Here is a 24,004-nt window from a genome sequence, read left to right as displayed (position 1 = left end):
AGTAAAAATAGTGCAATAGTTTGCTGTTTCCTTCTCCAGCTCATTAGATAAGAAAGTTAATGAGAAAAAGATAAGAAAATGAGATGACAAAACTGATGCAGAGTTAAGTGACTTGCCCAGGGTTACATAGCTAGTAAGTATCTAAATCTGGATTTGAACTCAGGAAGATGAGTCTTCCTGATTTCCAGGCCAGTACTCTATCCACTGTGCCAGGTACCTAGGCACCCTGAAATATCATATACACTTGAATTTTTTTTAATGTTAATTCCAGATCCTGCTGAGGCTTTGTATTTTACTATCAATACACTCAATCCATATCAAAATGAATATTTTCTAATAATTGCTCTCTTTGATTGTATTTGTTACAAATTTAATGGCCCCAGGAATAGTAACCTTTGAATAATCTTCTACCAGGAATTGCCTGAGAATGAGCTCCTCCACCCCCCTCTGAGCATCTGTGTGGTGGACTGGAGGGCTTTTGGGAGGAGCACTCTTGTGGGCACCTACACTATCAATTGCCTCAAGCAATTTCTGTGCAAATCTGGGGAGCTCCCAGCCTCTGTCTCTGTGGTAGATGCAGCCCAACAAGTTCAAGGTAAGAACTCACTGGGTACCAACCCCTTGAGGCCATGAGAACTGTTCCTATGGCAGCCTCCTTCAGTGGTGCCCTGGGAGTGGGGGTCACATCTAATTCTGCTGATCATTTGTCCATCGAAAGGTCAAATATTAGAGAATGGAGGATGTAATAGATATGATTTACCTTGAGGGTCTCGATTGTCCAATACTGACAGATTACATATTTTCTTTGTCTTGGTTTCCATAGCATGGAGTAGTAAAAAAGAAATCCTTGGAAATTATTCAAGGAACCAGGTATTGTAGAAAACTAGCTTCGAAGCCACGTTTTCATATTACCTCTAGGCTTGGAAACAATTTCTTTTTTTTTTTTGACATTTAAAGTCTTTCTCAGCCAAGCTCCAGTCTGACATTTCTTAAAAAACAAAACAAGCAAAAAGCTAGATTTATTAACTTACATGATAAACCTTATAACATTTTGCATCATTAAAGTTTTTTTCAGTATTCAATATATCCCGTTTTACTGTGATCATTTATTATACATAATTGGCATTGAGTTTGCAAGATTTTTTGCTACACACTCCTTAATTCATCATCACAAAGCCACATTTTAATCATACTAGAATCATATGAATAAATCCTTCTATTAAGGGGATTTGTTCTGTGAAGTTTGGATTCAGTCTGAAGGCCAGCACTTGAAGACCTAGAGGGCCATATAGCCTCCAGGCCTCACATCCCTGTTCGATATTAAGCATACATTTGATATCTAAGTGTTACCTTTATCATGGCCCATAGGTTTTCTTATATATATATATGCATACATACTTATTTATTTATTGCCTTTTTTGGAGGGCAATTGAGGTTAAGTGACTTGTCCAAGGTCACACGGCTAGTTTTTGTGTTAAGTGTCTGAGGCCGGATTTGAACTCAGGTCCTCCTGACTCCAGGGCCAGTGCTCTATTTACTGTGCCACCTAGCCGCCCCCTATTCATTTATTTATTTGCTTATTCATTCACCTATTTATTTACTTATTCATACATTTGTTTTTTGCTAGTGCTAATTTTCTTTCCCTTCCACTTTGCCCCCTCCAATTGAACAATAAAAATAAAATAAAAACTCTGCCAACATATATGTATATATATATAGTACAGCAAAACAAAATTCCCACATTGACCAACCAAAAAAACATATGTCTTATTCTCCATTTTAGTTCCTTACTTCTCTCTCACAATGTGGGTAAGCTTCATCTTCAGGCCTCTGGAATTATTTCAGTCTGTCTCTTCACCAAACACTGTCCTTCATGTACTCTACTGCTTAGCCAAACTGGTCTTCTGAATCTCCCATCTCACTTACCCCTCTTTGAATACTGATCTTCTTCAAAGGACAATTCAAACACTACTTCACATAGGAAGCATTTCCTGATCTCTCCCAGCTACTGATGCCTCCCCACCTAACCCAAAGATCTTGAATTTATTTTGGTCGTTTTTTATATATGCTTATCTATATATGTATTCTCTCTCTCTCTCTCTCTCTCTCTCTCTCTCTCTCTCTCTCTCTCTCTCTCTCTCTCTCTCTCTCTCTCTCTTTCTCTCTCCCTCTCTCTCTCTCTTCTTTCCCCCTCCCTGTCTCTCTCTTTCTCTCTCCCCCCTCCCTCTCTTCCCTCCCCCCCCTCCTCTCTCTGTCTCTCTGTCTCTCTGTCTCTGTCTTTCTCTGTCTGTCTCTCTGTCTCTCTCTTCCCTTTCTTCCCTCCCACCTCTTTCTACCTCTTTTAGGAGAAGAATTATTACATTTTTATCTCTGTGTCCCTAGTACAATGACTGGTAGACAGTAGGTGTTTAATGAAAGCTTGTTGATTGATTGATTCCTGCAGTAATCTAGCTCAGTCAGTCCAAAGCTATTTCTTTGACTTGGATGATCTAGATTATTGCAGTTGTGTAGACCTGCTTCATAAATGGCAGCAGTTCTGATTTTGCTCTCCCTTTGCTGTGTTTTGGGTTTCAGCTGTACCTGATTCAACAGTGGAGCCAGAAACATCTGAGTTACTTGTATCATCCCAGGACCCCCCACCAGATCATATCTATGTTCAGGTTGAGCAGCCACCCACTGTTGTACCAGACACAGCCCAGGTTCAGACAGCCGGCACGGCTCTCTATGACATCCCTGACTCCTCACCAATGTTGGAGCCAGAAACGAAGCCTGCAATTCCTGAGCTACCAAAGGAGGAAAAAGTAAAGGTCAGAGTTCTGTAGAATCTAGAGGGACCTGAGGGATCGTATGGTCCAATTCCTTCACTTTGCAGCTGAAGAATCTGAAGCCCGGAGAGGGAAAGGAATGTCTACCAATCAATTAAGATGGCTTTATTAACTGTCTACCATATGCGAGGTGCTGAAACTACAAATAAAAACAAATGAGATAGCCTCTGCCCTCAAGGTGCTTACATTCTTCTGGGGAAGAGGGAGGCGGGCCAACATTTCCACAGATGAATAAATATAGGATATATAAGAAGTAAATGCAAAGTGATTGGAGGGAAGGGCACTAATAGCAGAGAAAATAAGCAAAAATCTTTTTGAAAATGTGATACATGAATTGAATGTTGAAGAGAACAAGGGAATCTAAGAGGAAGGGCATTCTGGGCATGAGGCTCAGCCTGTATAAAAGCAAAGAGGTAGGAAATGGAACACCGTGTCCAGGGAACAGCAAATAGAAGACTTTGTCTGAAGTGAACTCTAGTTCATGAGGGGGAGTAATGTTTCATGCAGGATGAAGCCAGACTGGAAAGGGCTTTAAATGCCATAAAGAGAAATTTGTATTTTTTTTCCATAAAGGCAAGAGGGAGCCATTAAAGTTCTTTGAGCAGGGGAGTAAAATGGTCAGACTAGACTTGTCCAGGTCACGTGAGTGTTCAGATTCACCAGTAGACTAAGAACTAAGCCGGTCATCTCATGCCAAGAACCCTCCTCCCACCAGATCTATATATAGCTGTGTAACCGTTCATGACTGTCCCAGACTCACCCAACGTCAGGCAGAAGAGATTTGAGCTCATGATCTCTGACTATAAATCTCATGCTCTTTCCTCTATACCATGCTGAGTCTATAGGCCGCTAGGTCTTTACTCAATAATTCAATTCAACAAGCATTTATTAAATGACTCCTATGTGCCAGGCACTGTGCTATAAACACTGAGGATACAAATAAGAAAAAGAAAGACAGGCCCTGTCCCCAAGAAGCTTACAGTCTAATGGGGGAAAGACAATACCCAAAAGGAAGCTGGAAAGGAGGTGGTCACCAGGGGGCTGCCTGGCACAGGGCATCTCATTCTATTGAGTCCAAATTGAGCAGAACTGCAGAGGGGAAGTGGAGAGTTAGCAGAAGTCTCTTTAGGTGAAGTTAATATGATTCATTAATTATAAGTCTCTACTTCCAAAAGGAAAAGATCATGGTTAAGGGGAATTCTAATGCCTAAATGTAGAGGATAAATTTAAAGCTCAATAACCATATTACTATGATTATTACAATAGCTATAAAATTATATAATGCTTTAAGGTTTGAAAAGTTTTTCTATGTTATCTCATTTGATCCTCACAATACCCTGCCAAGTGGGTGCTATTGTTTTCCTTATTTTACAGATGAGGAAACTGAGGCACACAGAGATTTTTTTTTTAAGTGACTAGGCTAGGGTCACACAATTAGTAAGTACCTGAGGCAAGATTTGGTCTCCAAGTCCAGCTCTCTACTCACTGCTTCATCTAATATTCTACATTGCCTTAAGTAGGCAGAAGCAAAAATCATCACCATCATCAAAAAATATGGATTTTGTCCCAGCTTTGCCAAATACTATGTGACCTTCAGCAACTCATTTGACAACTTTAGGCCTCAGATTCCTTATAAAAGGAGGCAGTTGATTAGATAATCTCCAAAGTCCCTTCCCACTCTAAGAGCCCATGGGTCTGTAATTCAGTATGAATGAAACCTATATAATGAAGGGCATGGAGAAGGGTAACATGAACTCATATGCCAAATCTGGGACTATAAGGAATGGAGCTATTCCTGGAAGCTTAGAAGCAGACCGTTTTAATAAAGTGCTCATTTATATTGCAGGAAGGATATTTATGGAGTTTATTATTCAAGGGGTCCTAAAGGCAAATGTTTCAAGAAGGGTTTTAATTTTTTGAAGGTATCCTGGACCTGAGATTTCATCAGTAGGGGGAATTCTCAATATGGAAAATTCTCTGCACTGAAGAGCTTTTCAGTGACTTGTAGCCTTAGAGAGTTATCAAGGACACTGAGAAGCTCAATGACACCCAACTAGTGAGGTCTGTCATCCTCTAGCATGTATCAAAGGCAGAACTTGAAGCCAGATCTTACTGATTCCAAGGCTACAGTGCTATCTACTATGTTCTATTTGCCTTTCTTTTATGAAAATTAATGCGTGATAACCAATGACTTTTGTAAAGATATTGCCTCCAAATCCAATGTTCTTTCCACTAAACCATTGCTGCCTTTTGCCTCAAGACTTTTGAAACTAACATAGGATTGTAGCCTTAGAGCTTGAAGGGTCATCTAATCCAGCGGTGGGAAACCTGCAGCCTTGTGGCCACATGTAACTCTCTAGGTCCTCAACTGTGGCCCTTTGGCTGAACAAATCTTTGTTTTGTGAAATTTGGATTCAGTTAAAGGGATGCACATGAGGATCTAGAAGGCCACATGTGGCCTCAAGGCTGCAGGTTCCCCATGCCTGAATCCAGTCCCCTCCAATCCAATCCAGTCATTACCTGTGTTCAGTGCATTGTGCTAGGCCCTGGGAATATAACTGAAAAAAGAAAAACAGTCTCTTCCTTCAATGTGCTTATATTATACTAGTAGAATAGATTGACAGATGCCAAGTGACTTGCCAAGGTCACATGGTAATAAAATGGCAGATTCAGGATTTGAACCTAGGTCTTCTGGCTCCAAATATAGCACTTTGGATTATGGAAGTTAATTGTGACCTACCCCATATCATTCATTCCTTGGTACCTTTGGTGGGGGGGCCTTTACGCAATCACTCCATCACAGCTGTCAACAATTGTGGTGATAACTCCCACATCTAGCACAGAACCCTGGTACATAGGTGCTTAAATAAAGCTTGCAGATTAATTGGTTGATTGACCATAACCATTCCCAGCCACCTTCTTCCTTTTATTCTCATCTGTTTGCACTTTTTCTCATTACCTACCAGCTATACTCTCAGACTTTATGGCATTTAAACCATCATGTCACCAACTCTTGTGGGGGATGTGCTCTAGTTGATTGTCGTTCCCCTTATCCCTTACCAGGATGCCAGGAAACCTTCCAGAAGATCCACCAAAAGGAGAAAGAGGACAATAGCAGATGAGTCTGCAGAAAATGTTATTGATTGGTGGTCCAAGTATTATGCCTCCCTGAAGAAAGCATCAAAGGTACACACCTCAAATGTAAAAATGTTTTGGCTTAACGAGAGACCTTTGCTTTTGTCATATGCATGAAACTAAGACATATTTTCCTTCACGGTTAACTCTAGAGCCATCCAAAAATAGAATGAACTGGATTGGTAGAGATTGGCTTTTACCCTACCAGATGTCTATGGGCAAAGGCTAGATGGAAACTGGGCAGATGTGTTGTAGAGAAAATTCTTTTTCAGATAGGGTTGGACTAAAGAGCTCTAAGGTCCTTCTACCTTTGAGATTTTGTGATTCAGTGATTTTCCAGATCATGGTACACGAGCATATGGAAAGATGGCAAGGAAGGAAAAGATGTGACCCTCCTCCTCCTCCAGCCACACACTAGACAAGCCATCTGTTCATCCATACCCTTGCCTTAACCATATTCACATACACAAACATGCAAAAACCATCCATCTTCCTTATTTTCTTCATTATTGTCAATACTACATGAATTACTGATATCAGTAATTATTACTATTATCACCTCTTTTCTCTACTCTTCTGGCCAGAAATGGACAGATGGCAGTGAGGAGACCAAAAATATCAAGATACACTCAAGACATCTTCATGATGTATCAAGGTGTTCTGATACATTGGTTAGAAAACATTTTTAATATTCTGGGAATAATAATTCATTCTGGGAAATGAAACCTTTCTATGAAGACTATCTTCTTTTGACAATGACTATGAGGATGGTACCCAGCCAGAGGGGGAAGGTAAATGTACTTAAGTGGTTCTTATTCTAAGTAAGTGAGTAAGGTTTCTTGGTAATAATGAGTATATAATGAGTAATCAGGATAATAATAAATTCTCTCTCTTCTTCTCCCCTCCCTTTCTCCTCTCCTTTTCTTATCTCTTCCCTTTTTTCTTTCTCCTTTCCTTTCTTTTCTCTCCTCTGCTCTCTTCTCTCTTCCCTTCTCCTCTCCTTGCTCCTCAAATCACTCTCTATCTCTTTGTCATTGTCTATATGTCTCTCTCTCTCTCTCTCTCTCTCTCTCTCTCTCTCTCTCTCTCTCTCTCTCTCTCTCTCTCTCTCTCTCCCCCTCCCTCCCTCCCTCCCTCCCAGGAAAAAGAAAGAAAAGACAACAAAGGTAAGGGACTTGGTGTGATGTACCTCGGGATAATTTGCTCACAGAATTAGGCCATTCTCAAAAGGAAGAATCATGGAGCATTATGCAGGAAAGAATCTCAGGGATTTTTCCCAAGCTTCCCAAAGACTAATGAGTGAGGACTGATGCCCAGAGATGGAAAGTGACTTGCCCAAAGTCATACATCTAGTTGATGGCAGAGACAAGACTAGAATGCATTTTCCTGATTCACAGTCCAGTTGAACCTGTGGATCAGGAAAAGCATGGAACAATAAAATGGAAATCAATTAAATAAACTCAAAATTCAAAAGAAACAAATATATTAAAGTTCTAGATTTAGATAGTGCTGAGCACAATGCCTTATTTTAAAATAAATCAATTTTGGATTAGTAACTCAATTGCACAAATACAGGGTATGCTAAATCTGATTTTCCTGAGGCTCTGCTTCCAATGAACTAATGACAAACATACCAGAGGTCAAGAGAGAAGTGCATGGTGGGTATGAGAAGGTTGCAACCTGCTTACAACCAATGATGAATGCTGAAATAGGATAGGAGTTAAAGGCATCATCAAGGAATTGTACAACAGGAAGAGAAGACAGGATGGTCATGTGGAGAGAACAAGGGATAACAAATGGATAGCCATATGCTCTACTCATCCCTTCAGGATCAGAAGAAACTGAGGAAAACCTCCAGCAGATCAAGTATAAATCCCTTGTGTCAGACTTTTGGGAGAACATAGAGTGGAGTTACATAGATGATAAGGCATGGATAGGTTGTGATCTGTATTGGTGGAGGGAATCTCAAATCCATCTGAGTCTTTAGTCTTATTTTATAGTACATTTGTCACTCAAGGGAAACAGACCTGGCAATTTCATCTGAGGTCAGAATGAGTCAATAATAAGTTTCAACTGTTAAAAAAAAGATAACAAAATCATAGAGATTGAGATTGAATCTCTTCATTGTTATAGGGAATTATTGAATAAAGAAACTCTGTCCATCAGTACAAGTCATTACTTTTTCAATAATTTAGAGTCCTGGAGAGTTATCTAGAACATTAAGAAGTAAACTGATTTGCTCAGGATCAAACATCCAATATATGTCAGAGCTGAGGTCTTACTGATCCTGAGGCCAGTTCTCTTCCCACTATTACATATTTGCTTATTAATTCAATGAAACTATGTCAATATAAAATAAGTGTATGAAATATTAATGTAAATTATGAATAACATAAATAAATAATGAGCAAGGTCATAGTCCTATTATTTTCTATACTAATTAGCCAACATCTGCAATCTTGTACCTTATAGAGGGTATCACACTTGACATAGATCCTGGACAAACTAAAAAGCATCCAGAAAAGGAAGGCCAGAAGGATGGTGAAAAGCCTAGAAACCAAGTCAGACAAGGACCTGAAGGAACTGGAAAAGAGAAGGTTTAGGGGTGGGAGTACAATATGATAGCTCTCTTAAAGATTTGAAGTGCTACGATGTAGGAAAAAGATGAAACCTGTTCTTCTGGATCCCAGAAGGAAAAAATAACTAGTCTCAATGGACAAAAGTTATAGGAAATTAGATTTTTGAGTCATTATGGAGAATAATTTTCTGGTAATTAGAGCCAAACATCAATGGAATGAATTGCCTGAATCAGGAGTGAGGTCTCTGTTACTGGAATTTATTTGGAAAGTTCCCAGTTGACCTGATCTCAGGATTATTGAAGCAATCCTACTTGAGTTAAAAGATTGTTCTTCTTGGTAGGTTGAAATGCTTTTGTTTGTGGATAGTTGTTAAGTTCACAACAAAATAAAAAGAAATTTCTAAAAAAAAGATTGAGCTGATTATATAGTCATGCTGATTATGCAATTAGAAATTGACTTTAATTAAGTCAATTGATCTCTTTGGGCCTCAGTTTCCTCCTCTATAAAATTAAGAGGTCAAACTTGATGGCTTCTAAGTTTCCATCCAACTTTATAATTGTATGATTCTCTTTTCTTTGTTTTTTTTTAACCTTAACACAAATACCAGTTTTGCTATTGATTGATGTTCTCTGGGCCAGCCTCTACTTCCAAATGGTTTAGAAATGATGTTCTATCAGGAAATTAACACAATTATTTTGAAGAGAGGTATTGTGATTTCCCAGAGTTTCCATATCCTAAGAAAACTCAATACTATACATTGGTAGAAATCATACTGTTTTACACCATTCCCCCTTCCTATCAAACTTCTAATCCCCTTTGCAAATAGTCATTCAACCTAGAAGTGAGTTATTGCATTGAGTGTGGAGTCAGGCAGTTATTTTTACTTCTTGTGTATTCCCTAAGGAATAGCAGACTAGTGACTTTTTGTGAGCTAGGAAAATTCCACAATCATTTAGAAGGTAACCTAAAGGTAAACAGGCAAGGTATTAGATCTGATAGCTGAATGAAAATGGGTAAGAGAGAATGAAGGATGGTTCATGGGTAATTAAGCTTAGCTAGCTGTCATAAAGATCATTAGCAGTTGGAACAGCTCCTGTGTGAGTCTGGCACATCAAACAGAATGGCCTGAGTCATCCTATCTCAGCATCATGGGGGTGGGGAAAGAATGCTGCACTGGGAATTAGGAGATCTGGGCTTCTAGTCTCAGCTCTGTTGTGTATGAGCTATGTGACCTTAAAATCATTTCAGCTCTCTGGTGAGCATGATGAGGGTATTGGTCAAAATGACCTCTCAGGTCCTTCCTGAGTCCAAGCTTCTGTGAGATTATTCTAGTCCATCCTTGTGGAAGACAGTTTCATGTATTTCTGCAACAACCAATTGTCAAAACATTTACCAAATGTTCCAGGCATTGGACTAAGAATTAGAAGCATAAGGAATGATGTCTATATTGTTATTATAAAGGCATGTGGGAAGAGGGAGGTCATGATTAATTATAGAGGGAAGGAAATGGAAATGAGCTTCAAGGGTTTGGAAGATGGAGGAAATTAAAAGAGAAATGGAGGAGTAAGCATTTGTCCTTCAATTCAATTAAACAACCATTGCTTAATCAACTCATATGCAACAGTTGCTGTGATGGTGCTGGAGATAGAGACAAAAAAATGAAAATAGTTCCTGTCCTCAAGAATCTTATATTCTTCTGGAGGACAAAACATATTCACCTATCAGCCTAATGAAAAGGAATTTGAGGAGGGAGAGAGAACTTGCAACTGAGGGGAATTAAAGAAAGCTTCCCATAAAAAGGAGTCCTGAGCTGATCCTGAAAAGAAAAGAAAAGAAGAATTCTGAAAAGTATATATGAGAACAGAGGTTCTGGTCTAAAAAAATTAGAGATTTAAATGTCATGGCTGAATTTCCACAGATACCAAAACTGACCAGGTGGTGGTGACTATAGAAGACATGCCAAAGAAGAAGAAAGATAAAATGTTCAAGAAGAAACAAAAGGAAGAAAACATATTAAACCTAGCCACCCTGAAGGTATGTGGTATATTTGCAGCTAAATAGAGAAGAATCATTGATTAATGTTCTGTTTACATTTTTATTCTCAAGTCTAAGAACCTAGTGAAGCCCTTCCAGTATGTTGAATGGATCCCTCATGGAGAAATTTTGGAAAAATCATAGACAAGAATTGGGATGGGACAAGACAGCATGGGGAGCTGGGAATTGGCTGAGATTTTCATGAGTTGAGGGAATACTCATCCCAATCATGGATTAATAAAAGTACCATTTATATTGAAAACAAGAGAGGCAACAACCTTTCTTTATATTTGTTAGTGCTTGGCAATGAATAATAATTTGCTTGAATCTCATGGGTAAATGTCATAAAGCAAGAACCTTTTTCTAAATCAATATTTTTACATTTCACATCTAAAATGAGCTAAAAGTAAACAAATGCTAATCCTTCACTGTATAAGTATATATTGGACTCAGATGACTGAATTTGAAAGTGTTCTTCCATCCCTGATTTAGTTTGTATATAAACTTAAGAGCTGTGCATACACTTCCCCTGCATACATACACATATACACTCACCAACCAGCTAAAGTCCAAACTTTAACTGTTGCTAACTTTGCATGACAAATTTTGATATAACAAAAGCATTTCCCTACTTTCTTACAGAAATTAGAGATGTGCAGTGCTGGATGTGTAATTTAAAGAGAGGGAACAAGGCAGAGTAGAAAGGTCACATTTAGAGTCAGGATAATGTAGGTTCAAATCCTGTCTCTGATACTTGCTAACTTGATGACTATAGGCATTAATGTCTCTGAGACATTAATTAAATTAATTTAGAAATTAATTTAATTTAAATTAAATTAATTTAAAAAAGCAATTTTTTAAAAAGACTACAAATTATAGTTTGTGAGCAACATTACTAGAAGGAATTACCAATCTGAAATATTGCTGATTTCTCTCTTTCCTAAGGCATATTAAGTATTAAAATCTTTAGGCTACTAAAGATTAAAACTGCACTAATATTTTTGGGACACTTTGTGTATAACAGAAATATTCAGGGAAAAGCCATGGATCTAGTTAGCCACTTATAAGTTACTCAGTGAATAATCTCTTGATTGAATTGAACTTTAATGTTGCTGCTAATGAATAATAGCCTATGAAAGCCCCTCTTAATCAACAGGTTAGCTTTATATAACTATTATCAACAATTCAACTGAAAATTGATTAATCACTCATTGTGTACCAACGACCACAATAAGTACATATATGAAAACAAAAAATGAAACAGTTATGCCCTTAAGGGTCTAGTCTTAGAAAAAAGAAGGATACATCCCTATACCAAAAAAAAATCTTAACCAACAGCCAGCCCCAAATTCAAGAGGCCAGCCTTATTCTTTTAAAATGTTCAATTCTAGATTAAGAATGACTACAAATGGAGAACAAGAGCTGATTCAACAAGGAGAGAAAGTCATTACCTTGGCCCCTTTCCCCCTAATGCCACTGGTTAGTGGGTTAAAATAACATGCAGACTGACCTGCTCCTGATTGACAGCTCAACTAGGCATTGGCACAGAGCAAAAGAATGCCAAAGAATTGTAGACTCATCCTCTTTCTCCTTCTCCCTCTACTGATTCTACAAGAAGATGATCCACGATACCCTGAGAATATAGAGTATGTGCTCTATCTCAACAGAGGAGTACAGTGGCCACTAATGGGTGTGTGGGTTTGGGGTGAAGGTAGATCATGAAAAGATTCAGTTGGCACCCAGATGTTCCCAAAGTGCTTGGTATTCCCAAATGCCCTATTTATTCTCATTTTTTTCTCCTCTTCCATCAACTATCCTAGAATTGGCTAAGTAGTTCAATGGATAGCTGTCTAACCTTGACCCAGTCACACTTGTTCAGCCTTAGTTCCCTCATCTATAAAATGGGGATGCTAGTGGCATCTACCTAATAGGTTATTTTGTAAACCAAATGAAATAATGCATATAAAGTATTTTGTAAACTAAGGAAACATATAGATGCTAGCCATTACTATCCTTCTTCTACTCTTTCAAAAACTATGAATCATATTCAGGTCTTTGAGAATGATCTTAGCTTGACAGGAATTTCTATTTTACTTGTGAAGTTGTTCTTAAATTTTTGCTTCTCAACCAGAATGTTCTCCCTTCTTCTTAAAGATATATGATGGAGATCTGGAGAGTGAATTTAGCAATTTTGAAGACTGGGTAAAAACTTTTGAGCTCTGCAGAGGCAAATCCATGGAAGATGATCACAGTATTGATGGAGACAGAATAATAGGGAAATTCAAGGTGAGTCCAAATTCTATACTTGGTGGGGTACAATTTTCAAACCACATATTTCCAAGATCATTGGTATTCCATGATTCTCAAAGAACACAATAGAAATGGAACAAGAAATTGCTCAATATAGACTAGACTTTCTTAATTGAAAATAATTCAATGTAGTGGATTGATGGGTTAGAAACATTATCTTTACCTAAGGACATCATATTCTGTGGGATCTGTTCCTAGGCTGATTGATTTAGAGCTGAGGGGACCTGTAAAGACATCAAGTACAGCCCTCAATTTTTTAGTTGAGGAAACTGACACACAAAGAAGTTAGATGACTTGCCCAGTGTCACAAAATTAGGAAGTTTCTGAGGCCAGATTTGAACACAGGTCTTCCAAGATCAGTGCTCTATCCAATTTGGCATGCTGCCTCTCTTGTTTTTAATATAAATGGTTATTTCATTAGTATGGGTATTCCCTCTCTTTATGCAAATCGCAGCTCTTCCACAGCTTCATGTCATGTTTTGTCCCATGTCAATTCTTGTCTATGATTTTTCCATAAATTCTCCAAGAGGGATCTACTCAACCTACTGGAAGGACTTCCTTAGGTTCTCTTAATATCTCAGAGGAACCAGTTTACCTCCACTTAGTCTATCCATCTATTGTCTATTACAGTTGAAAGTCATTGTGCCATAGGGGCTAAAGGACTAGGTAAGAGGGAACCCGGGCTTGAATCTTGCCACAGGTGCTTAGCTGTATAATCATAAGCAGGTCCCTCAACCTCTCATAGCTTTATCCTTCTCACCTATAAAATAAGATAAAAAAATACTTGCACTGCATGCCTCACAAGGTCATTATAAGAAAAGTACTTCTCTAACCTTAAAGCATTATTTAAACATGAAGTATCTTAAGGTATAAAGACATTTCTTAGAAAGTAAAGTGGTATACTAGAAAGACTGTCAAACTTGAGTCAGGGACACATGAATCTAAATCTTATCCCAGAACTACTATGTGATTCTTGGCAAATTACATAACTTCTCTCTGTGCTTCAATTTCCTGGCAAATGGAGATAATAATAGCACCCAAATCAGGGGTTGTTATGATGATCAAATGAGATGATAGTGCTTTGCAAACTTTAAGTGCCATATAAATGCTACCTATTAATATTGAAACTGCTATTTATTCATTGGGCTAACCTTGCGTGTTTATAGGGCTCCTTCTGCATTTACAAAAGTCCAGAAGATCGCAGCCTAGAGGATGGAGGGCAGCTTCGAATCCAGCATGGGATTCCACCCAACCACTCTGTCAATGTCCTGATTAGGGTATATATTGTTGCTGTAAGTCAATCCCCTTCACTGGCACTGAAATGGGTTGGGGTTGGGTCTTCAAAGATAATTTTTTGCACTGGCTTTCCATATGGACTGATTTTGAAAGTGCTTCCCAGGTAGGGTCAAGGGATGGTTTTGTGACATTGGTACATTCTCTGGCCCTTGTTCTGCCCACTGTAGGTTCCCTGGCTGGCCAATAGAGGAAGACAATGAAATGTCTAGTGTAGTACTTCTTAAACTATAGGTTGTGAACCCCACAATTTAAGAAGCACTGAAGGGGATATGATTGGAGAAAGTTTAAGAAGCCCTGGTCTAGGGCTTGAAAAGTATTTGTTGTTGGGTGAAAGAGAGGAGGAACACATGAGTTGGAGTTGAAGGAATGGGAATTGGGAGTAGGAGATGATGAGCAAAATAAAAAATCCCTCTATCTGCTTAAGCTGGAGCCATTTCCTCCAGGAGATGGGGTTTGACAACCTCAACTCAACCCACTGTGTCCTCTCTCAACTAATGTCTTGTACCACTTGTCAGGATTTCTCATTTTCAGTTTATCAGTGTTACTTATCCTTCCATAAATTCATATCTTTCCTTGCTGAAACTTAGGCCAGGGACTATATCTGATGCTTAGTATTTCCCATAGCAGAGTTCAATAGGTATTTGTCCATTGATACCTGATAATCATATTTTCTAAAATGTGATCTAGGTTGTAGGGGATGGAGAGTATTTTTCACCCAGTAAACTGCCTGTTATTGCAGGTTGCTTTATCAAGGGCTTTGGTCTACCTGACCATAAAAAAGAGGTCCAATCTTGGGCATCATACTCTGTTTATAGACAGACATTTCTGACCTCCATCAAGTGGTGGTGATCACAGACTCAGTGATTACCATGACCCATGTCTTGGTACATTTCACCTACTACAGTAAAATGTTCCCACTAGTTCTTCTTTTTCCTATTCTTCCTTTTCTTCTTCCTCTTCCTCCTCCTCTTCTTCTTTTGATGTTGTATTAGACCAAAAATAGATCATTCTTTGCTATTGAACTGATCCCATTTATTTTTTGTCATTCTGTATATTAATAGGTAATTTTACAGAGGTGATTGAAGGTAGGCTGGTGCCAGATTGGATAGAGTACTCAGAACTTGTGTGACTTTAAGCTTCTCTCAGCCTCAGTGTCCTCATCTGTAAAATGGAGATCATAACACCTACCTCATAAGGCTATAGATAATACATGTAAAGTTCTTCACAAACCTTGAAGTACAATGTAAATGTTAGCTATCATTTTCAGACAGGTACAAGTTGGATGATATAACCTCTGATAGCCCTTTCAACTCAGAAATTCTGGGATTTTAAAAACGGTCACTACTGATATACATTTATCCTGAATGGATTCTTTAGCTGCATCTCAAAAGTTTGTGTATATTATCTCTTTGTTCTCATTTCCTTTGGTGTAATTATCATTACTATGATTTGTTCCTTACTGGATTTTTTCCAAAAGAAAAAATTTTGCTATGCAACTAAATTTTTCCAAAAAAAAATTACATGACTAAATTTTTCTTCATGCTTTGTCTTAATATTATATATATATTTGCTTTTTGGAGGGGGGAAGGTAGGGTAATTGAGGTTAAGTGACTTGCCCAAGGTCACACATCTAGTTTTTGTGTTAAGTGTCAGAGGCCAGATTTGAACTCAGGTCCTCGTGACTCCAGGGCCGGTGCTCTATTCACTGTGCCACCTAGCTGCCCCTTAACGGGAATAATTACATATATGTAAACATTTTATGGGATAAAATATAGTGCAAAACATTGACTGAAAGTCATGAGGCCTGAGTTAGAGATAGGCCCAGCTCTGCCTTTTGCTGATCTGATACTAGCCATTCTCACAGTTACTTATAATGTGCTCTTGGACAAGACTTCTGGGCAGTAGCTTCCTATCTGTGATGCACTCGATGATGCCTAAGGTCCCTCCCACTTGCACATCTGTAACCCTAGGATCATTATCACTGTTTATTGATGTCTGATTATGTGAAAGGCAGTGTTCAGAGCTAGGAAGACACAAAGAGAAATGAGATGCTGCCCCTGCCTATAAGCCAATAATATAGTAGAAGAGCCAAGACCCTCAGAAGAAGAGATAACTAAAGAGATAACACTTAGGTTCCAAATTGTAAATGACAAATGAATGATCCTGGTAATAAGCACTTCAGGAATTCAGAGGAGGGCTGTGGGCCAGGGTGGTCAGACTTATCTGAGAGAACTAGTAATGGTCTTTCTGGGGAAGAGAAGACTTAAAGGCAATGCAATGACTGTCTTAAGGTATTTAAAGGTCTCTCTAGTGGAAGAGGAATGAGGCTTGTGATGCTGGGTCCCAGAGGCAAGAAATAGGAGGAATATGTACCTGATGCAGCTATGTGGTACAGTGGCTATTGTGTGGACTCCGGAGTCATGATGACCTCAGTTCAAATCCTGCCTCAAATGCTTAATAGCTGAGAAATCGGGGCAAGTCAGTTAGCCACTGTTTGTTTCTGTTTCCCATCTGTAAAATGGGTATATTAATCATACCTACCTCATGGGGTTACTGTGAGGGTAAAGTGAGATAATATGTGTAAAACACTTTTTAGACCTTGAAGCACCAGGTGTTAGCTATTATAAAATTCAGAGGCAGGTTTGGTCTTGAAATCAAGAATTAGATGATTAACAATTAGAACTATCCAGAAATGTAATGGACTGCCTTATTATACAACAGTGTCTTCCCCTTGAATTAAGGTCTTTAACAATAACAGCAACAACAATAACTATTTTACAGTTAGCAGTTATAGAGGACTATGTCACTTGTGGATGGTTTTATAATTATCTTATTTGATCCTCATAACAACCCTGTGAGCTAAGTGTGGTTAATGCTCCCATTCTACAGATGGGAAACTGAAGCAGACAGGTCTCCCAGCTAATAAGTATTTGAGGCAGGATTTGAACTCAGGTGTTTATGGTTCCAAGTTCTCCAGCCGAGGCACCATCCTCCTGCCTAATTATCATAATGACTAGCACTTACAAATCTCTTTAAAGTTTTCAAAGCGTTTTACATATATTATCCAATCTGATCCTTACAGATATGTTAGTTATATTCTGTTACTGTCTCTATTTTACGAATGAAGAAACTGAGGCTCAAAGAGGTTAGTGACTTGCCCAGGGTGACACAGTTAGTATCAGCTGATAAACATTTAAGTTCCTACTATGTGCCATGCACTGATCTGAACACCAGTCTTCTTGTCTCCAAGTCCAGCTCTCTCTCTGTGAGATGTGCCACCTAACAGTTTCAGGTGAAGGTTGGGTCATCACTTGTTAGACATGCTGTAAGAAGATTGCTGTTCAGCTGAAGGTTGAACAAGATATCCTCTATGGATCTCTCCTGGTGCTGAGATTCTGGGCTTTTGAGAGCTACTCCCATTCCTTTGGCCAAGGAGGGGTTTTTGTGAATAGTTGCATAGGGATCTCTGAAAGGGAGGGGTATTTCTTGATCTGGATCTTGCAGGACAGGGCTTAAATAAGAGAAAGGCGATGGGGAAAGGGTTCCAGATATGAAAAACAGGATGGTAAAAAGCCAGGTGCTGATTGAAGTGTTTTGTAATGCTATTGTTGATACTTTCATTCAATTTCCTCACCACTCAAATTAAGCTTTAGTCCTTGAAGGCTGTCACCTGCCAGCCAGGGTTCTCTCCAGTATCTCTTATGCTGTCACCTCGGAAACTATAGACAGAAGATCACTGAGCCACCCAATGGAAACTTCAGTATGACCAGAGGGATGTGTAAATGAATGGGAACTTCTGTCCACCTGAATGAAAATGGACTCCAGAGAAATAAAAAAGACATGGGAACAGCAAAGCACCCTAATAAAAAATTAGTAGGTGATTAAAAGGATGTTTTTCCTCCTCAGGCATTTAACCTCAGCCCAGCTGATCCAGATGGTAAATCTGATCCCTATATTGTACTAACCCTTGGCAAAACTGAAATTAAGGAACGGGACAAATATATCCCCAAACAACTTAACCCGGTATTTGGAAGGTCAGTGACTCTGTTTTGACTTCCCCATGGTGTTCTGTCTAAGTTTATCTTTATTAGGTTTCAGATTGCTAGTGCAGGGCATACTGGTGTGCATGTGGATTGGGAATCACAGAGCTGAAAGAGATAGTCTTTCAGGTCTAGGCTAACTCCTTCATTTTACAGAGGAAACTGATACCCAAAACAGAAAAGTGATTTACCTAGGATCAGTTTTTGTTGCTGTTGTTGCTGTTTTGTTTTTTGAGTAGTCAGTGCTAGAATACAGGTCTTCTACCCCACACCCAATCCATTTCTTTATTGGGGAGCCTGAAGGGCTTGGGATGTTTTTGTAAATCTGCAAACAGTTTGTCTTCTACAATACAACTATTAATTTTAGTATATGTATATTATATATTAGAACATATATGCATTTGAAAAGACTGAGTTTGTATTCGAATAATCTGGCAGATTATTTGTTGATCTTTAACAAGCTTTCAGATAATCCATCTGAATGGCTCTGTGAAATATTGAAATGTCTTTTTAAATCCATCTCTTTTGAATTGTTTCTTTTGTTTATCCCTCACCATTAGAAACTAAATGTTTCCAAAGATTTTCTGAGGTCCTTTTTTATACAGTAAATAATATATTATAAATATATGTATGTAAAATATATATATAATAAAATTATGTATATATACATAGGAATGAATTATGTATGTGTATATATATTGTGTATGTATATATCTCTCTCTCCTTCAGTCCTCTAGACTTTGCTTATGATTCCATGTTAAATGCAATAGAGATTTAGATCTAGAAGGGAACTGAAATCAAAGGTCACTTAGTTCAACCTGTCCTTATTTTACAATTGAAGTCATCAGTAAGTGGCAGAACTGACATTTGAACCCAGATCTATAGACTCCAAAGCTAAGATTCTTTCCACTGTGCTAATGTTGCCTGCGTTCGAGGATAAGCTTAACTAAGTTTGGAGACCAAGGTGACTACACTGAATCATCAGAGGACTTTGATATGCAATGGTGGAAAGAATATATCCCCATCAGTGAAATCGTGGGTCATTGAAAAAGTCAATAGAGATGGACTTTGGATACCTTTGGTGCCTTTTCTTCCATAGCTAAAAATGCTGACCGCTCTCTCTATGTGTTGTCAGCTCTTATTTAAATTCCTTTCCTTGTTGGTTAGAGGCCTAGGTTTTCTGACACTTGATCTCCTATCAGGTCCTCATATTATATAACTCCAGAGAAAATGAAACAATAAATGATCTGGCCCGGTCAAATTAATGAGAATGATTAAAAATGCAATGGGTACTATGTCAGGGAAACTTTCCATGGTTTCTCTGTATCAAGGAATGACCTTTATCATTACTTAACATTGATGTAATAAGCACTTAATATTTTCCAAATGCTCTGCAGTCACTTTTTATTAGCTCTTCTCTACCGCAGTCCATGAATTAGGTCAGCTTTATTTTTTTTTCCCCATTTTACAAAATGGAAACCAAGCAGACAGAAATGCAGTGGCCTTTTCTATGATGAAGTACATCAGCAGTAAAGCTGGGATGTGATTCCAGGGGCAATCTTTATTAATACTTAAATATTAATGACCCTCTAGCAAAGGTCCTGTGGTATATTCTGACACTGACCTTACTTGGTAGGGACGGGTAAGTCAACATCAGCACACATTCTACCATTGATGTTTTTGTCTTTACAGGCATGTTAGAGCTGTCTCATTCCAGACAGAAAAAGTCTAATCTTTCCTCCACGTGATGGCCCTTCAAATACTTAATAGCTGTCTTAAAATGTTTGAAGGGTTGCCATGTTGATGAGGGTATGATCCATTTGGTCCCAGAGGACAGAGCAGGAGGAATAATGGTTGTTACAGTGGCTAATGTAAGCTTTGTAGCAAGAAAAAAATCTCCTGATAATTAGAGTTATCCAAAAATATTACAGCTTGCCTAGAGAGGTTCTAGGCACCTTCTCTTTGGAGGTTTTCTTTTTTTTATTTTTCTTTTCTACAACTTTAAAATTTTATTTTTAATTTATGGAATAAAACAAGTATTTCCATAACATAGTACAATAAAAAAATGACTGTGCGTGAAACTGCAAATACATTATGCACAACTTGCTATTCCTTTCAAATATACAACAAAATTATCATATAAATTTATTTTTTTCTTCTCCTTCCCCCACTCTAGATAAGACTACCATTAGACACAAATATATATATATATATATATATACACACACACACATATATATTATGTAAGATTGTTCTATACATACTTCTATTTATCTATCAGTTCTTTCTCTGAATGCAGATAGCATGTTTTTAATATGTCTTTATAGTTAATTTGGGTATTTATAATAGACAAAATAACTTAATCATGCAAAGTCATTCTTAAGACAATATTGCTGTTACTGTAAGTATTCTCTTGGTTCTGCACATCTCACTCTTCATTATTTCATGCAAGTCTTTCTGTGTTTTTCTAAGATCATTGAACTCATCATTTCTTATAGCACAGTAATATTCCACAATAGTATTCTTAGGAGGTTTTCAAGGAGAAGCTGGGTGACTTCTTGCTTTCTTGTACCATTGGACTAGATGGTCACTGGGGTCCCCTTTTCAATTTTCACATTCTGTGATTCATCAGATAATATCAGTCTGGCCTACCTACCTACCAAACCCTTAAACTGGTTGTTGGTAAGACTGTTTTATAGATTCTAACCAATTCTTATGGCAGAAATTTCTCTAGTCTTATTGTGGTAAATAGATTACCACATTCCTGCCACTCATGAGAAAGAGGGGGAGTGAAATCCCTTCATTGCCCTCAGACTTCCTCTTTATTCTCCATGATATTGACTTATGTGTCACTAAATTGTCACTAGGATGCTGCATAAGAAATTGGAGGTCCATCATATTGCATCTATAGAACTATAGAATCTCACATTGGAAAGGACTTTGGAGATCATCCTAGTTCAAAATCCCTCTTCTTTACAGATGAAGAAACCAAGAAACAAAGAATGGAAACAACTTGACTGAGGTCACAAAGGGAATTGGGAGCAGAGCTGGAATTCAACTCAGGCCTTCTACCACTCTTTAGTGCCCCTTTTACTATACTATATTGTCAAGTAAACTAGAGATTCATAGTCAGAAAAGACTTCAAAGGTCATATAGTCTGACCCCAACCTGAAGATTAAATCTCCTCTAAAATACCCCCAATAAATGGTCCTCTGGCCTCTATCTGGCAGCCTCCAATGATGGGAAATTTATTATCTTCCAAGGTAGTTCATTCCATTTTTTAAAAGATCCAATTGGTATAAAATACTGTTTTATATCAAACTAAGATCTATCTGCCTATAACTTCTATATCTGAATCACTTTTGTTGTTTTTAATGGAACATTATAGTTCCTGAAACTACTATCATTCTTGAAGATGAGCTCTAAGAAACTTGATTTACCTACAAAAGCCTATGATAGCTATACTTACCCTGAAAGTCCCTCTTAAAGAGTAACATTCCCTTTGGATTTCAGAAGGGGCCAGATAGTGTTCACACCTGATGTTGCTAAAAGATAGAGACCCAGAATTACATACCGCCTAGTTAGTACAATGCACCTAAAAGTAATCACTGAACTGTTACTCTCACAGACATATAAACTGTGTTTTGTTTAGTCATTTTTCAATCATGTCTGACCCTTTGTGACCACATCTGGGGTTTTCTTGGCAAAGATACTGGAGTGGTTTGCCATTTCCTCCTCCAGCTCATTTGACAGATGAGGAAACTGAGGCAAACTGGGTTAAGTGACTTGCCCAAAGTCACACATCTGGTAAGTGTCTGAGGTCAGATTTGAACTCAGGAAAATGAGTCTTCTTGATTCCAGGTTTGACATTCTGGGACCCAGTGGCACCTAACTGCCTTGAATGTAAAAGGCATTTATTCAATTAAATTGAATTGAATTTATTGGAATTGATTGCAGAGGTCATGTTTTATTCTTCAAAATCTTTAAATTAGAATTGGAAAACATATTAGAAATAATATAATCAGGATAGCTTGTTGGCACAGTGAATAGAGCACTGGCCCTGGAGTCAGGAGGACCTGAGTTCAAATCCAGCCTCAGACACTTAACACAAACACAAAACTAGCATTGTGACCTTGGGCAAATCACTTAACCCCAATTGCCCTACCTTCCCCCCTCCAAAAAGCAAAAAAAAATGAAAAAGAAATAATATAATCTAACTTCCTGTTTTATAGATGAACTACCTGAAGCACATCAAGGCAAAGGGACTTGTTCAGAGATCTCAAAGGCTGAAGCTGACAGAGCCAGATCCTCTCATTCTTATTTCTCAGCTCTTTCTACTGCACCATTCTTCTCCCTTGCAGGGTCTTGCGCATAATATTCAAAAAAGATTTGTTGAATACATATATGAATGAATGAGGAAGTGAATGGTTGAATGAATCAATGAACATTATCATAGGACAGAGAAACTGAGATGTGAGAGCAGGAAGGCAGAAGTTGCTACCAATAGCTTTAAGGGGAGCATCAATCTTACTTCCACTCTGACAGTGCCTATAATCAATATTTTAAAGGAGGGAGAGTCCTAAGGGGTTCCATTACTATGGACCTTGTGCTCTACCTATATAATACTTATGGGAAGTCTGGCTACCTGAGTAGCTTTCTCTGTGTCTTTATTTTTCCATATACTTTGTTCATCCTCTGGAGAACTCATGCAGTTGGGTGTGCTGCAAGTTGCTTAGGTTCTTAAGTACAGAATAAACTAAAGGGTTAAGCAGCAATAATTGTGTGTCACAAGGTCACTTTCAACTGCATCCTTGACAATGCCTTCTGAGTCTTTCCCTATTCTCCTTAGCATTGTCATAATAGCACTGTCATAAGATCCCCTTACTGGACAGTTTAGGACCCTCACAGTGATGGTGATAGGGGTACAAATAATGGTGATAAGCTCTCAATTCTGTGGGAATGTTACCTGCAGGTTGATTATAGAATATTACTTCTAACTGCCCTATTTTGAGAGCCCTAACTCCTACATCCTGAAAGGAGACAATAGCCTGATGATTGGACAGAAAGAAAAATTAAGTTCTTCCCTCAGCAATACCCTGACCTGCCAGAGTCACCTCAAGTCAGATATAATCACTGAAATTGTCCCATCTCTCTGCTTCATAATATATACAGGAAGGATAATGATCTCTTGGGGATGATATGATTCTAAATCCCTTTCCAAGTAGAAATTGCTATGTCAGAACTAAGCAGGTCTGGCAGTGCATGTGGCAGCCTGGTCAAGTCTCACAGCATGCTGAGGAAGCAGCCAGATTATCGAGAAACATTTCCATTACATTAGAAAATATTATATGTATGTAGTCAGATAATGGAAAGAATACTAGAATAAGAATCTGGAGCCCTAGCTCCTAGTTTATGCTCTGCATCAAATGTGGGACTCTGGGCAAACTATTTCACCTGTCCCAATCTGTTTGCTCCCCTGTAAATGATCTCAGAGGTCCCCTGTAGCCTTAAAGCTCTTTTACTTTATTGTTCTTATTTTTTCTCATTATGTTCAGTTTTGTTAAATAGAAATATTAGTTCACATTTTCTGAGCACACAACATTGAAGGATTACAAGATAATATCCCACTGGCTAAGAAAGACTATGCACATTTTTTTATTAAAACTACATAATTTATTTAGATAATTGATTTGAATCTCATAGAAATAAATCTCAGGAATTTTTCAAAATATGAACTGTCTTCTTTCCTTCCTTCCTTCTTTCCTTCCTTCCTTCCTTCCTTCCT

General features: G+C 38.2%; 1 protein-coding gene across 1 annotated transcript in view; it reads left to right on the top strand.

Annotated features, from left to right (window-relative positions):
• Window positions 1-24,004, top strand: part of FER1L6 (fer-1 like family member 6) — a 199,569-nt gene that overhangs the window by 121,665 nt on the left and 53,900 nt on the right. The window contains exons 22-29 of the mRNA XM_069081306.1: window positions 415-595; window positions 2,575-2,807; window positions 5,889-6,011; window positions 7,102-7,126; window positions 10,458-10,573; window positions 12,728-12,859; window positions 14,050-14,175; window positions 18,086-18,213. Of these exons, the coding sequence (XP_068937407.1) occupies window positions 415-595; window positions 2,575-2,807; window positions 5,889-6,011; window positions 7,102-7,126; window positions 10,458-10,573; window positions 12,728-12,859; window positions 14,050-14,175; window positions 18,086-18,213 (1,064 nt within the window). The remainder of the gene's footprint in view (window positions 1-414; window positions 596-2,574; window positions 2,808-5,888; window positions 6,012-7,101; window positions 7,127-10,457; window positions 10,574-12,727; window positions 12,860-14,049; window positions 14,176-18,085; window positions 18,214-24,004) is intronic.

Source organism: Petaurus breviceps, unplaced genomic scaffold (genome assembly GCF_028583685.1).
Source record: "Petaurus breviceps papuanus isolate PSGF00001 unplaced genomic scaffold, PetGlider_PUasm1.0 98, whole genome shotgun sequence".
Classification (NCBI taxonomy): Eukaryota; Metazoa; Chordata; class Mammalia; order Diprotodontia; family Petauridae; genus Petaurus; species Petaurus breviceps.
This window is presented reverse-complemented; position numbering and strand designations above follow the sequence as displayed.